The sequence below is a fragment of the Magallana gigas genome, chromosome 7, assembly GCF_963853765.1.
Source record: "Magallana gigas chromosome 7, xbMagGiga1.1, whole genome shotgun sequence".
NCBI classification, from domain to species: Eukaryota; Metazoa; Mollusca; class Bivalvia; order Ostreida; family Ostreidae; genus Magallana; species Magallana gigas.
This window is the reverse complement of record NC_088859.1, coordinates 2435821-2450941: the sequence shown is the minus strand read 5'-3', so window position 1 is coordinate 2450941 and position 15121 is coordinate 2435821. Positions and strand designations below refer to the sequence as shown.

The 15121-nt window shown below is 33.8% G+C and overlaps 2 protein-coding genes across 4 annotated transcripts in view; one reads left to right on the top strand and one right to left on the bottom strand.

The window, feature by feature from the left end:
* LOC105344160 (heat shock 70 kDa protein 12A) overlaps positions 1-15121 on the top strand; it is a 150945-nt gene that overhangs the window by 131810 nt on the left and 4014 nt on the right. The window contains exons 1-5 of one of the 2 annotated variants that reach the window (XM_066065279.1): positions 3825-3986; positions 4125-4435; positions 4548-4814; positions 5151-5316; positions 7684-10021. In XM_066065279.1, the coding sequence (XP_065921351.1) occupies positions 3956-3986; positions 4125-4435; positions 4548-4814; positions 5151-5316; positions 7684-8762 (1854 nt within the window). In that variant the 5' untranslated portion in view covers positions 3825-3955 and the 3' untranslated portion in view covers positions 8763-10021. Of the gene's footprint in view, positions 1-3824; positions 3987-4124; positions 4436-4547; positions 4815-5150; positions 5317-7683; positions 10022-15121 lie in introns of those variants that run through there. The other variant, XM_011451822.4, reaches the window with a different exon arrangement.
* On the bottom strand, positions 1338-3796 carry LOC136269855 (heat shock 70 kDa protein 12A-like). Of its 2 annotated transcripts, XM_066065283.1 has the most exons (4): positions 3340-3796; positions 3015-3233; positions 2774-2924; positions 1339-2435 (listed from the first exon to the last, which is right to left on the bottom strand). In XM_066065283.1, exons 1-4 carry the CDS (start codon positions 3658-3660, stop codon positions 1369-1371), a joined length of 1758 nt encoding a protein of 585 aa, XP_065921355.1. In that variant the 5' UTR covers positions 3661-3796; the 3' UTR covers positions 1339-1368. The 2 variants fall into 2 exon arrangements, with proteins under 2 accessions (XP_065921356.1, XP_065921355.1); XM_066065284.1 differs by lacking the exon at positions 3015-3233 and having other exon boundaries at positions 1338-2435.

Sequence of the window (15121 nt, the reverse complement as noted above, 5' to 3'; positions counted from 1 at the left end):
TGCTACGTTCACGTTTACGTCTACGTTTACGATCTACGATACGTTAGTGAAACGGTCGCCAGGTGCCTAGGAGGAGTGCACATCCTTTGCTGACCGGTCACACCCGCCGTTTACAAGAGAAGCCGCAAGAGAGTTAATTATTAATACTGTTTTATGCATCATTTCACACATTTAAATTTTGATGGGGCTAACCTTTAAATTTGTTAATTTATTCTAGTTTGTTTTGTAATTTGGAAGGAATTAGTACACCTTCTTTGATAAAACACGAAAATAATGTACATTGTATTCATGTTTTAATAATTTCGTTCGATTTTTTTAAAAAACTGCGAACAGAATGGTACAATATGAAACAAAGTATTTTTTGAAAATAAACATTCATTTATTATCCTTAAAAATGCCGGTTAAAAGACTTCACGCTATTATTGTTATTTCAAAATTCCAAACATATCAAGTTGTAAATTTTACAATATGCTAATTTTGATTTTCTTGGTCCACGTGTTGTTTTTATACGCCTGTTAAGTAGTTTCCACAAGAAACCAAGTCTTAACCTCAGTTTAAATGGAAGCAACATTCTTCTTTCGGTAAAGTCAGTTACTGTTGACAGTGGCATTTAAAGCTATATACGACATTAAGATTCCGCATAACGTGGCGCAAAGGAGGGCGTTCTCTGTTGTAGATTAAACTAAACCTGCTGCAATGAATATACACATTATGCCACCTTGCGAAGTTTAATTTCACGCTAGTTGGTTTTCTGTTTTGTTTTGTATGCACCTATCTTTGATTTATCTTTATTTTTCATTTTACGCCATTCATTTGAAACATGATCGCTATAATGTAAAAAAAAAAAAAAGAATTAATACTAATATAGAAAAGTAGAGAATTTATTTGTAATGCAAACATATACATGTATAGTCTGTTTGTAAATGTATTACATTGCTTTTTTCGCAAACGATTGAATATGTGACAACGGAAATATTTCTTGTTGAAAATTCTAAGCAGCCAATTTATTATTTCTTTTTGTCAGCTTTGGATAACAGCCTGTACACAATTTTAAATAAAACATGCAGACTAGACCATACGACATGTTTGTACAAACCATTACGAAAAGTTTATTTAAACATTCAAATTAACCACACAGTTTGAATTTCAAAAATGCTGGCAAATATCCTAATTCTAATCGAGGTTTTGCGAAAAAATTGTTAATATTAATGTAAATATATTGTGCCTTCTCTTGTTTTTTGCTGAAATATACTTACAGCCTTACTCAATTTTAAAACAAGAATAACTGCAATTCATAGTTTTATTGAAATTGAGTTTTTATTAATACATTTTCTTTAAAAAATACAAATAAACAGAAACGCTTAATTTTTAGTTCATAAATTCTAGCCTGATAGTTTTAGTACCATTTTCGTCTTTTAAACGAGCGATAATTTCGGTTCCAGCAAACTCAAGTTCAACAGTACATTCGTAATGAACCGGAAATCCACCTTCTGGGACGTCAATGTCAATTGTTCCGTGTTCCTTGCATCCTTCGTCGGTGACGTATCTTACATCTTTCTCCTTTGATGTAAAGAGAACGCACCGTATTGGTTTAAATCGCTTATGATTTCTGTTTTCATCTTCAAACGACTCCACCAAGTTGTATGAAGACACGTCTCCTAGTTTAACGAGATCTCCAGCTTTGTAAAGGGCTCTAAAACTGTGTTTACACCAAGTTTCTCCTTCTTGATCAACCTTTTTATTTTCATCATCTCCTTTAATAAATGGTCTCATCGTTTGAATACCATAAGAATAAAGACAGACTCTAGCCTTAATGATATTATTCTCATGTCCATACAGCACCGCCCCACTGACCACTGCTAAGGACGAATCGAACGGAACGTACACAGGTATGTCTTTGACGTATTTCCGGATCTCAGAGACAACGGCAGGAGACTGAGCTAAACCTCCTACAGCCAACACACAGTCGATATCTCCATGTTTTGAGAGAGCTTTCCGTAGTTCTTCAAAAACATCTTTGGCAATAGGAAGAAAAAAATTATTCAGTATAAATGAAGACTTGATGAACAGTTTTCCACGTTTCTTAACCTGTACACTAGATTTACTCATTTTATCAAGATGTTCCTCCAAAGAGTATCCCCAAACCTTTTCTGAGCTAGCTTTAAGGGATAGGGGGATCTGGAAGCATATGGGAGTATCATCATCAGGTTTAATTAAACGTTTTTTGGTTTCAAAGTTTTCAATAAGTAACATAAAATCAGATCGATGCTTCTTTTTGAATTCCTTTATCATATCTTTTCCAAACACGTCCTCCAGCCACTGAATGAATTCTTCGTTAATGAAGACTCCACCAAACGCTCCTCCACAAGCTCTTTCTACGATGTGAATTTCTCTCTCACTTATGATCTTGATAATGCTGATGTCTGTTGTTCCCCCTTAACGTAACAGTAAAAGGTCCATTGAAATCGGCTTGTATAAACAGATTGGAAAGGTATTCAATAATATAAATTTTATGTTTAAAATGTGAAAGTCGCAAACGTTATGCATTTTAAACCACAGTCCATAAATATGAGCAACTTTTATTTTCTATTTAATATCAATAGTTTAGGTTTTTTGTAAGAAGAAAATAATCATTATATCTAATATTTGACTCAAAAGTAGCAAAGTTAGCGTATTTGTGTTGACTTAATTTGCATAAATTTGTGGAAATTAACATTGTCATCACAATTAGATAAATACTGACAGTAAAATGTTAAAGTAATAGGTCCCTTACCTCCCATATCAAACACCAACATCTTTTTCTTCTTCGATAGATTGCTGTCGTCTTTTGCATTGGAAATATTTTGCATTTTTTGAAATCGGCAATACAGTGCTGCAGCCTCCGGTTCATATACCAGCATGATATCATCTGATTTTATTCCCGCCTACAATAAGAACATTTTTTTTTAATTGCAATTACCAAGATTGAGTAAATCAAAATTATAAGCATATTTTATTACTACAGCTATATACACCTCTTCTGTTGCCTCTTTAGTAAACTGTTTGGCAGCATCTGACCAGATAGCTGGAACCGTTAGCACCCATAGGATGTCTTGAGCTCTTAAAGGCATTCCTCTTTGTTCCAATCTTTTAAATAAATCATCCTTAAGATACCGGATTATCATACTGAGAATGGTTAGCCCCAACATCGGTTTACCGCATTCATCTTCTAAAGTGTCTGCTCGAGAAATGTTCTGTTTTAAATTAAATAAAACAATTAAACACTACCCTGCAGTAAATTAATACAAAGTACCTACGATTGTTTTTCCAAAACATATTCTTATCTCCTATAATATATACCTCCTTATAAAGCAGTCTCATTTTAATCTTTGTAAAGAAGTACCAGTCTTGGTGCTGTCCATTTTCGACCAAACTTGAATATTCTTCTTCTGCCATGTACCCAAACGATTTGAAGGTTTTGTCAGGATTTAAGAGAACAGATGAAGGAGCCTTTGGGGACATCATTTGGGATCCATTTCCGGTCCAGTGGTTTACTTCAATTTTTAAGGGATCAAGTCGATAATCACTTCGAAAAGAAAAGGCATAACCACTGTATGCTGTCCCAAAGTCTATGGCAGCAACAAGAAGCTTCCCGTCCAAAGAGCTCGTTCCGCCAGCCATTTTAAATTACCTTTTTTTTTTACTCAATAAGGAAGTTTAAAAAAAACGTTAGGTTTAAACATGTTTTATGAATTGCAAATAAGCCACGAATGATAGATTAAACTCAAAAGCAATTTCTGAAATGTATCTGTTTACTTGACAATTTTCCAGAGATCTTTTAATTTGATTTGTTGTTATTTAAACTAATAACTGCGCTTTAAACTAACAAGTATGTTTTCTGACAAACGGTGTAGCACACACGATTTTTCGTTATTTTAATAATATAACTACTAAAAACAGTGTAAGAAAACAGATAATGGCTCACGAAAAACAAAATCCTAAAAAAGGTAAGTTAATAACTATAATTTACTAATAAGAAAATACTTTTGAAAACAGTTTCTAAAAATGTAAATGAATAAAAAATAAAGTAAAATAAAATAAAAAAGCTTATTAATAATTCATGCTGTTTAACTCAAATGACAAAGGTGGCGAACAAAAGAGGGAGAAAATTGTTGTTGCCGCCATTGATTTTGGGTCGACCTACTCTGGGTACGCCTTTTCGTTTCGCGATGACTTCCAAACAAATCCTTTGAAGATCCACACCAACCACTGGTCATCTGTACAGTCTGGTGGAATATCATACAAAGCACCGACAACTGTTTTGTTAAAACCTGACCAGACATTTCACAGCTTTGGTTACGACGCGGAAGATAAATACGCAGAGCTGTCTGAAGCAGAAGAACACCAAGAGTGGTACTACTTCAGTCGCTTCAAGATGAAACTGATGAATGCACTGGTATTTTATTTTCTCTTTTGTATCTCTTTAAAAGATTTTATAAGTTTTGAGTCAGATACTAGTATTCAATTTAATTCTTTTTAAATGGATACTTTCCTCTGTTCATTATTAGGATATATCTAAAGATCAAGCAGGGAGTGATTGTTTATTTACTAAACTTGAGAGAAGTATGGAGATAGAAGACATAGATGGTAAACAGATGCCGTATATGGCTATCATAGCACACGCCATTCGATATCTCAAAGAACATTTACTGCGCCAATTAAACGACAAGAACATTCTAGAAGCAGTGACCGCTGACGGTATTTTTTGGGTATTGACAGTTCCCGCTATTTGGACTGACTCTGCAAAACAGTTTACAAGAGAAGCGGCAAAAGAGGTACATATCTAATTAAGTCCTTGTGTATTATTTCACACATTCAGATTTTGATTGAGCTTAACTTTAAATGCGTTTCTTTCAGCTGCTCCATAAATGCATCGTTTGTCATTTATTGGATGTAAATTCTTGATAATTTATGCAGAATAAGTGATTATATCAGCTTTATTTGTTGACGTAATTGATTTAATTTACCTTTAAATAGTACTAATTTTTTAAAGAAAAAACATCATGTAGCATTGGTTTGTAAAGGTGTATTATTTTAAAAGGAAATGATTGAATAGCTGAAATCAGAAATTGTTAATAGAATTGTGATTCTTACTATGATACACTTGGTAGGCTGGAATTCACGATGATCAGCTAATGCTAGCATATGAACCGGAAGCTGCCGCCCTGTACTGCCGCCTACTTCCGATTGATAGATTTGAGAGTGGGGGAGAACATCAGGAGCTAGTGCTGAAGACGTTTGAACGAGGGAAGAAATTTATGGTCATCGACCTTGGGGGTAAGTCATTGACAAGTTTTAAAGACGAAAAATAAATCATACATTAAGAAGGCTAGATTGTCGACATATTACCCATAACATCTTAGGTTGAATTTAAATGTGAAGTTTTTGGCTATTAAAAAAAGAGAATAATGCAATTAATACAATCAGCTGATTAGATCTCGCATATCACAATGGCACAGTAAGTAGGTGAGTGTTCACAACTCAATGTCGTCGTACAAAAGTCTAATGATAAGTTCTTTTTTAGCATTGTTTATAGGTTATTTTTACTTTAAAAACTAGCAAATTCTAGTACAAGAGGTTACATGAATTACCCAGACATTAAGAATGTCCTATAAAGAATAACATACCAATATAGAATACTGTGGTTTTATCAATATTCGTTGAATACCAATTTTCGTGGATTTCGTTGTTAAGTTGATCCACGAAATTAAATGTTCATTGAGGTGCAATTTCTATTAACATTTTGAATTCATAGGGTCACTATCCACGAATTCACGTATCCTCCAAACTATGATTTTCCCTATATCCACGAAAATTGATACCCTTGAATATTAATGAGACCACAGTAGTCAAGAATATTCTATTATACAAACCTACTACATTTAACAAATATCAAAGCTGTCCTAATGCATAGACGTTTGTGTACGTTCACCACACAATGGTGTATGGTAATGATTGCGATTCTTTTTATAATCAAGTTGGAAAATGTTATGATTCGATCCGACAATACATGTATTTTGCCCGTCTGACCATATTGACACATTGCAACTCAACGCAGCGCAGGGTGGTGTTTTTTCCTCCAATAATTATCCAGGATCAATACGATTAGGGAGGGGCAAGATTAAATGCAACGTGCTGCGCTTAGCAAAGATGCAGTGTGGTCGTATACAATAATAGCGAATGATAACGAAAATTGGACAGTTAATAATCGTGTTCATTGTAGAAAACATTTTGAGGGTCAAAATATGTTTTACAATGAGCACGATTAACACGATTACCACGACATATTTCAAGATCTAGCAACTTTGATGCGATTACTAACAATAACTTTGCGATTGATGCCGACATTTCAATCACACTGCGAATCGTTATAGTGGGAACGTAGCATCAGAAAATGATTTATTTTAGATTTACAATTTCTTACGGATCTCTAAGATACAAGCATGGATTGCATCACCTTGTTGAGCATAACAAAACAATTCAATTTATGATCTGTGAAATTAGACTTATTCGTGAATGAATTTGTACTTTTTCCCAGAACAACTAAGCCAATTTCAACCTACCCTAGCTCATTGCATCCTTCAGTGACGGGGACTCGATGGTCTTGAATAAAGAACCAAGCCCTATTTAATGAGACATAATTTCAAATTATAGAGATTTTGCTGGCTTTCAAAAAAAGTGAATTTGTCTTACGAGCAAATCCTCTTAGGGGTGATATGGTTAACATAGTGGTATAAAGGATCTATAGCGAACAACCATTGAATTGACTCATAGTGAAGATGGATTTCCCGAAATAAAAACTGCTTTTAAATTTCAATGTGTTTTTTGGTTTTTTTCTATCGTACATATTTCTAAATTATTCGAATTTGCATTTTGAACCTATCATATTGTTCTTGCAATTTTAATATTATTCTTCAAATTTAGAGAAAGCAGAATTTTCTCAGTAAAATAGTATTTTTCTGTATGGATTTTGGCAACGATATTCTTAAGGACTGGTCTGTCCCTAAAAAAATCTCAGTTTTTTATGGGTTTTGTTTAAATTTGGATATAATTTTTGAGGGGCACATTGGTCATGGGGTCAAATTTTGCAAAAAGCCAACAAAAAGTTCGAAAACTGATTTCTCTCATAGTGGTCTATATTTACACCGAAGAGTGGAAGTTCTGAATAGTTCAGAGGGTTAAACCGCTAGCTACATGTTGTATGTTACACGTGATATTTGTTATGCCCTGAGTCGATTCCATCTGTGTGCATACTTTTTTTTATCTTACTTTTATAAAATTACAGGTATTCATAAACACTTATCTTTATATGTAGAACTAGGCATTTTGTATATTCAAATTTCAACTTCTTCCTTGCACATTTGCACATTTACTCTTTGAATTAAAGGCATCGATGGAAAAAGTACATGCATATAATTAACTACATATACAAATCGTTTCTCATTGATCACAATGACAACATTAAAATTCCTGTGTAGTTTGTGATTTATCTTACAAACTGGTGTTTCTAGCAAGAAAGATAACTGGACCACTGCCAAAGATACTATATATAAAAATGTGTTTCATTTAACGTTCTAGCTTATTTATTTCCAAAACGTTTTCAGTTGGAAATGAATAAATGTTTACTGAAGAGTATTGTTTCAGGAGGAACCGTCGACTTCAGCGTACAGGAAACTACTGATGTAGGGAAAATGAAGTCAATTCATGACGTTTGCGGGGGACCGTGGGGTGGCGCTAGAGTTGATGAGGAATTTATTGAATTTCTTATCAAACTTGTTAAAGAAAATGTGTTCACTGAGTTTAAGGATGAGTGTAGGTCTGAGTACTTGGAGCTGATGCGAATCCTAGAAATCAAGAAAAAGCAAATTGATTACAACTCTCAAAATAAGATTCCTGTAATGATGCCTACTGCTTTGTTTGAAATCTTAGAAGAACACACCGGATGCGGCATATCAGAGATCGTCGTCGATTCTCCCTTTGCAAACTCAATATCAAGCTTGCAGGATAAATTAAGCTTTGATGCAAGTTTGTTCAGATCTTTTTTTGAAAGTTCAATACAAGATATAAAATCTCATCTAAAAGGTATATTGGGAGACCCAGTCTGTCAAGATTTGCTGGGAATAGTGGTTGTTGGTGGTTATGCAGACAGTCGTCTTGTCATTGATAGCCTGAAAGATGCTTTCCCTGGAAAACGATTTGTCGTACCTACAGAAGCTGGTCTCGCTGTTGCTAAAGGCGCCGTTCTTTTTGGTCACGACCCAGAAATCATTTGCTCGCGTGTATGTCGCTATACATATGGGGATGACATATGCATCCCATTTATTGAGGATAAACACAAATTTAGTAATTTAACCTTGATAAACAAAAAGCGGTTTTGCAAAAACATTTTTCAGAAGTTTTTTGAAAAGGGTGAAAAAGTTTTTCTTGGAGAAAAACGATCCTTTACTTCTGATTATGATTTCCGCGACGAAGGCAGAGCTTATCAGCGGCAACAACCTTTGACCATTAAAGTTTATGTCTCAAATCGGAAAACCCCTGAGTATATTGATGATGTCGGATGCAAGGTGTTGGGCGAAATTATTGTAAAGTGTAACAACAAATCAAAACTTTGGCCTGAAACTTTCTCATGTGAAATACAAATGGAAATCGCCGGAACCGAAATTCAAGTTACAGCAACTTTAAGTACTAAAGAGAAGGCAACCGCAAAGTTTGACTTTTTATGATTCTTCAAATTCAAACAATGTACTTAAAATATCATTATAATTTACAGAAAAGCATAACTTACATTGGTAGTTATTTTAAAGTTTCGATAACTCAGATATCAAGACAAGGCACTTTGATAAAATTTCAAGAGATCAAGAGTTCGAACGATTGAGTTTGATTAAATGCAGAAGGAAGGTGAATGGATAAGGCGTGTACAATGCCTATATAAGGATACATTTAAACTGGGGTATACGTATCAAAGTCTCCAAATAGTGCCGTTTTAGATTTTAAATGCGTTTTCTGTTAAAGTGGGTTTGTGCTCCATATTTTTGTCATAGTCTACATGAGATCTAATGGAAAATAAACCGATTTCGATCAACACAAACATGGAGGTATTATTAACTATTCATTAAAAATATCATTTTGTATCCCAACAAATGACCATTTTAGAAAAATGATCCAAGTCCGTAATTTCATAGCCAAATGCGCATAGAGCATTAAAAAAAACTCACTGACGGAAATGGTTCATTAGTCTAAGCTTCAGATATAAGGTACATGTAATCTTACGTTCATGATTAGGTTTTTTTAGGTTGTGGGTTCGATACCACCAAAACATCAGTCAATATATTTTCCTAATCCTTTGTTGAAATATTCAAACTGGGAAAGAAATTGTGTCTATGCAAACTTATACTATAACATCGGATAGATTTAACTGAGAAAAAATAATTTGAATTTGCATCCTACAACTATTCATGAATACAGAGTTGGGTTTTGAGTAGATAGATATCGTATATACTTTTTAATTGATTCAGTTTCTTTTTTAATGTTTATTTTGTGTAATTGTATTTGCAAATAAAAACCAGGTTTAGCTTCTCAAATATGTATACCCTTTTAAAGAAGCCAGGGGTTGCGTCACCTATAAAAATCTTTAAAAATCTCAGACGCGCTTGCGCCCATGCATTAATGTTTCCCAGAGAAATCAAGAATTATCTTGAAAGAAAGATCGGGGATCGAAATATCAAAGTCTAGAAACAAATGAGGCCATGTTTTTTCAAAAAAGTAAATTGGTTTAGAAATTGAAGTTCGAGACATCGAGTGTTGTAAACATGTACCGTTGTATTGGCATTTTTATTTTCCCTGTTTTAATTACTGGAAGGAACAATTGTTTTCAAAAAATCATTAAGTTTGATGACAAATATGTCCTTTTATAATGAAGTGTTTGCTTTGATTTATTTACTTCCAAAAACTTTGCAGTTGTGTGTTTTTAATGACATATTATTTCATAAGTAATGTTAAGTCTTTTCACTTGAAATAAATACATGTAATAAAATTTGGAATAACGTTTCGTTGTTATTATTTTCACCAACACAATAGATCTGATACATGTTTGTCAGTATAATTAACACTTATTAAACTAAGAAGTTCATTACACTTTACTGCTAAAATTCATAATGTCACATTTATAGAAAATTTTAATATCTTTAAAATTTTTATGATTTTTTCGAATATTAGTATCAAAGTTTGAATTTTTAAAATTCAATTTCATTCGTTTATTATCTCAACATATATCAATGGTACAAAAAGTACTGTACAAGATATATAAACATATTTACATACATGCAAACAGCCCGGATGATCAAGGCTAAACCATTATCTGTGGAGAACAGACTATCTCATAATTATACCCGCACTTTCTAAAGAAAGTTCGGGTATATTGTTGTTACCCTGTTCCGTCCGTCCGTCCGTCTGTCCGTCCGTCCGTCCGTCTGTCCGTCCGTCCGTCCGTCTGTCACGTTTTACTTTCTCAAACTGCTCTTACATCTTATAAACCAGCAAACTGAACTCTTGGAGGTTGATTTTGGGTATCATGTTGTTTTGTAAAAAGGTTTCAAAAATTCTCTGTTAGTCCTGGGGGTCAAATAATTGGTAAAAAATGACGTTTTTTCACAAAAAACCTTCTTCCTCGAACTCCTCCTACATTTTCAAAAGTAGACAAATCATCTTTTGGAATATGTTTTAGGGTATCCTATAGATGCGCAATAAGGTTTCGGAATTTTCAATTTTGTCCTTGGGGTCATTTAATGGCTAAAAAATGACGTTTTTTTACAAAAAAACTGGTTTAAAAAACGTCATTTTTTTTAAGCAGTAGCCAAATGATCTTCTAGAATATGATTGGGGGTGTCATATTGAGGCATGATCAGGTTCCAGAATTTTTTTTTTAATTAAGGGGATCAGTGGGCAACAAAAAATGACGTTTTTTGGCAAAAAAAATATGGTTCCCAGAACTCCTCTTACAACTTTTGGAGTAGCTACGTCATCTCTTGGGATATAATTGGGGCTGTCCTATAGATGTGCAATAAGGTTTTAAAAATTTAAATTTCATCCTGGGAGTCAAATAGTAGCAGAAAATTGACGTTTATCACTAAAAAAACAAACATTGATCCAAGAGCTCCTCTTATGATTTAATGGATAGACAATCATATCTTGGGATATGATAGGGACTGTTCTATAGATGTGCAGTAAGGTTTTCAAAATTTAAATTTCATCCAGGGAGTCAAAATGTAGCAGAATATTGATGTTTATCACTTAAAAAAAACATAGATCCTAGAACTCCTTTTATGATTTAATGGATAGACACATCATATCTTGGGATATGAAAGGAACTGTTCCATAGATGTGCATTACGGTTTTGAAAAATTAAATTTAACCCTGAGGCCCATTACCTACCGGTACATACCTTTTGATGCCCTTTAAGGATCAAGAATATATATGGTTAAGGGGTGGGGATCTCAACCTTTTTCGAGATATTCGTGCACTTCCTGTTCAAGGGGGGTCATGACCACCCCCGGGGCCCATGACCTACATACCGTTTGATGCCCCTTGACACAAGGAACAAGAATATATTAGGTTTAAGGGTGGAGATCTCAACTGTTTTGAAGATATTAAGGGACTTGCTGTTTGAGGGCGTCAGGACCACCCACAGGGCCCATGACCTACATAACATTTGATGCCCCTTGACATCAGAAACATGAATATATATGGTTTAGGGGTCATGATTATAACAGTTTCTGAGATATATGGTAATTTCAAATTCCTGGGGGGTGGGGATGACCCCAGGGGTCAGATCTAATAAACCCTATATATTGCCAGTAACAGCCAATATATGATTATGAAAACCCTATATTATTATCTTTGTCCGTTTTCAAGTTACCATTTACAATAGAGTCTATGATTCTTCCTACAAGGTTCAATGTTAGACCCTACACCCTTTTGACACCCCCCCCCCCCTCCTCCCCCGAAAAGTGGTTGTCTAACCCAAAATGAGAAAAATCAAACCAGGGTGCACAACTAGATTTGCAGGCCTATCATATCCTAGAGTTTTGTACAATTATGTTCAGCCATCTCTGAGAAACAAGTTCAGAGCGGGAAAGAAGAAAAAGAAGATGAAGAATATATACATGTATTAAGAACCGTACAAAAACAATAAGTCTCCAAACTTCATTCAGGAGACTTAATAATTAATAAAGATTAAATAGAGATAGGATCATCAAACATCAATAATTTAAAGATAATTGACAATTTCTGATTCTAAGGGGGTCAGGATGACCCCTTAGGGTCATGACTTACATGCCATAATGATCTGATGCGCCTGCATGACCTAAGGAGGAATAATATCTTTGGATTAAGGTGGGGATCTCAATGGTTTTTATGATATTTGATAATTTCAGGAAGAGCACTTGGGATCATGACCTACATACACATGTACCATCTTAAATGCCTTGAACAAAGAAACAATAATATAATATGTACATGATATATGATTCAATTTAAGAACCCAGATATAGATCAATCATCTGTTTTGTAATACTTCCTATGTATATATACATGTACATGTATTAGTTTGTGTTTTGTTCTATACTATTCATGTTCATGACTGTAGTATGGCTTAGTCTTATTTTAAATTACATTAAAAAATTGTCAAATATATGACTTGGAACCCCCACTCCCAAACAAACTCAAATATAAACTGTTCTCCCCCCCCCCCCCCCCCTCCTTGTCGAATAATCTATTAAAATCAAAATATAATTTGGGTGTCTAAAAACTTTTATAAACTGGTAAAAAATGTTATTCTTAAAAAAAATTACATTACACCTTGCATAATTGACAAATGATCTATTGAGATACGATCAGAGGTCATATTTCTACCTTGGGATCAATAAGTAGTATTCATTGACAAGTTAAAATTAATTAATAACAATAAATGATTCAAATTATAAATGTTTATACTCCACATTCATCCCCCCCCCCCCCCAATCTAACCTGCTTAATATAAAGATTCAGTCTTCTTAATACATTCTTACATGTGTACAGTAGCAAATTTTAAATCATTTCTTGATTGCTTTTTCTCTCGTGATTCACATTAACATTTTGGAAATTGCTTAATTCAATTTTTAAGATTTATAAACAAAATGTTATATGCATCACTGCCATGTGTATTCACCTATTTGGGGCAATTGTAAAGTCTCCTAAACAAAGCAGTGACATCATTAGGCTAGGAATTACCCACATGGATCAAACACTACTGTATAACATATGAATAAGATAAAATACATTATTATTTCTAGTTCTAAAATGTCAGGGTGTCTCCAAGGGGGCATAATCTTACAATACAATTTTACGCGCAATGACACAAAGAGCAAAAATAAATTAAACGGTTTAGGAATGAGGATCTCAGATCTCAGAAGTTAACAAAATATACAGTGTATCATATAATTTCCTATTTCATAAAGGCGGGGGGGATTGGGGGGGGGGGGGGTTAAAGACAACACCTGGGGGTCATTAATGTACTTTACACCAGTTGATGCATCATAATGACTTTAGAAGATATTTTGTATTTTCCTGTTTCGTGGGGTCAGAACAGTCCCATAAGGTCATGACCTACATCGTATTTGATGCATTATAATACATTAAGAAAGAAATACTCCTTCCTTCCTATTATTACTCATATAAAAAATATAAGTGTCTACACTTACTTACATATGTAATACACAAATTTAATAAGAAATTGTTTATACAGGGTCAATATGGGGTCAACTGAACAGTGCATGCAGTCTGACAAATGAAAAAATAACTTTTGCAACTAAAATGACAGAAACTTTACAAATGCGATAGGATAGGTAACGATGATAAGCTTATTTAAATATTAAAAGATGATGATACAGTATGCTGTCAAAGGGAGATTACATTTAGAAAGTGAAAGTAGAACTTATATACATGTGTATGTATGCTGGCAGGAATCCCATGCTGGCATCTTATTATATTGTGCTACTGCTACTACATGTATTATGCTTACCTAAATTGGTCAACATCATAATGATAATCCAATTAAAACACAATAATGAATTCCTTTAGCTGATCTTAACTACCGTAATCCTTTTCTGCATACGGAAAACACAGACATGTATGTATGGGTGTTGCTAAAACGCGGAACGGAAAACGGAACGGAATGGAAAATATCATCACGTTTATCGCTTAAAAAGGGTATAGACTGGCCAGAAACGATTTACTTTGTATCTTTTATTTATATCTAATGAATGATTATCAACATGTTGCTATCTTATTAATATTCATTTGAATGTCTATCAATTATAGCATTGTATTCATTCGGCTTTAGTTGAGTACGAAACGGAAAAATCAAATGTATACGAATTGTGAAACATTAACATGATTAAACGAGCAAATTAGCTATAACTTTTTACTTATTTCTCTTATATGGTATTGCTGGCATATTAGCGTAACGTACACAGTTAGTGAAAGCGTTTTATGCGTATTTTGAGTATTTTTATATTATTTTCAAATATGATGTACATGTATATACTTACATCAAAATTGAATTTTCGGTGTTCTAGACGATCTTTTATCATACAGGCGATACAGTATCATTGAGATGGAAGAAAAAAACTGTAGGACTAACGACATTAAAAAATTAAAATACAGTAAACATTAAAATACGTGGTAATTTGTGAAACTAGTCATTTGTGAAACTAGTATTTTTAGCAATGCAATTTTGTTTACGTTTGCATTACAAAGCATGCAGTTGTTTATTCCAGCAGCTATATACATATGATCCGAAAAGAGAGCTCTTGACGTTGCCTGGTTTGATTTTCCGATTATATATTGGGACTATAGTCTGTCGATCCCAAAATATTCATGCAGCACATTTGGACGATTTATAATGGAAAATGTTGACATCTTTTCTCCATTTGGAAGTTACTCAGAAGACCTTGCACAATTTTTCAACACTATCATCCGGGTCTGTTAAAATGCAAAACCCCGTAGACTTCTTTATTTTTTGCCGTGTATTTATACCAGCTGATAA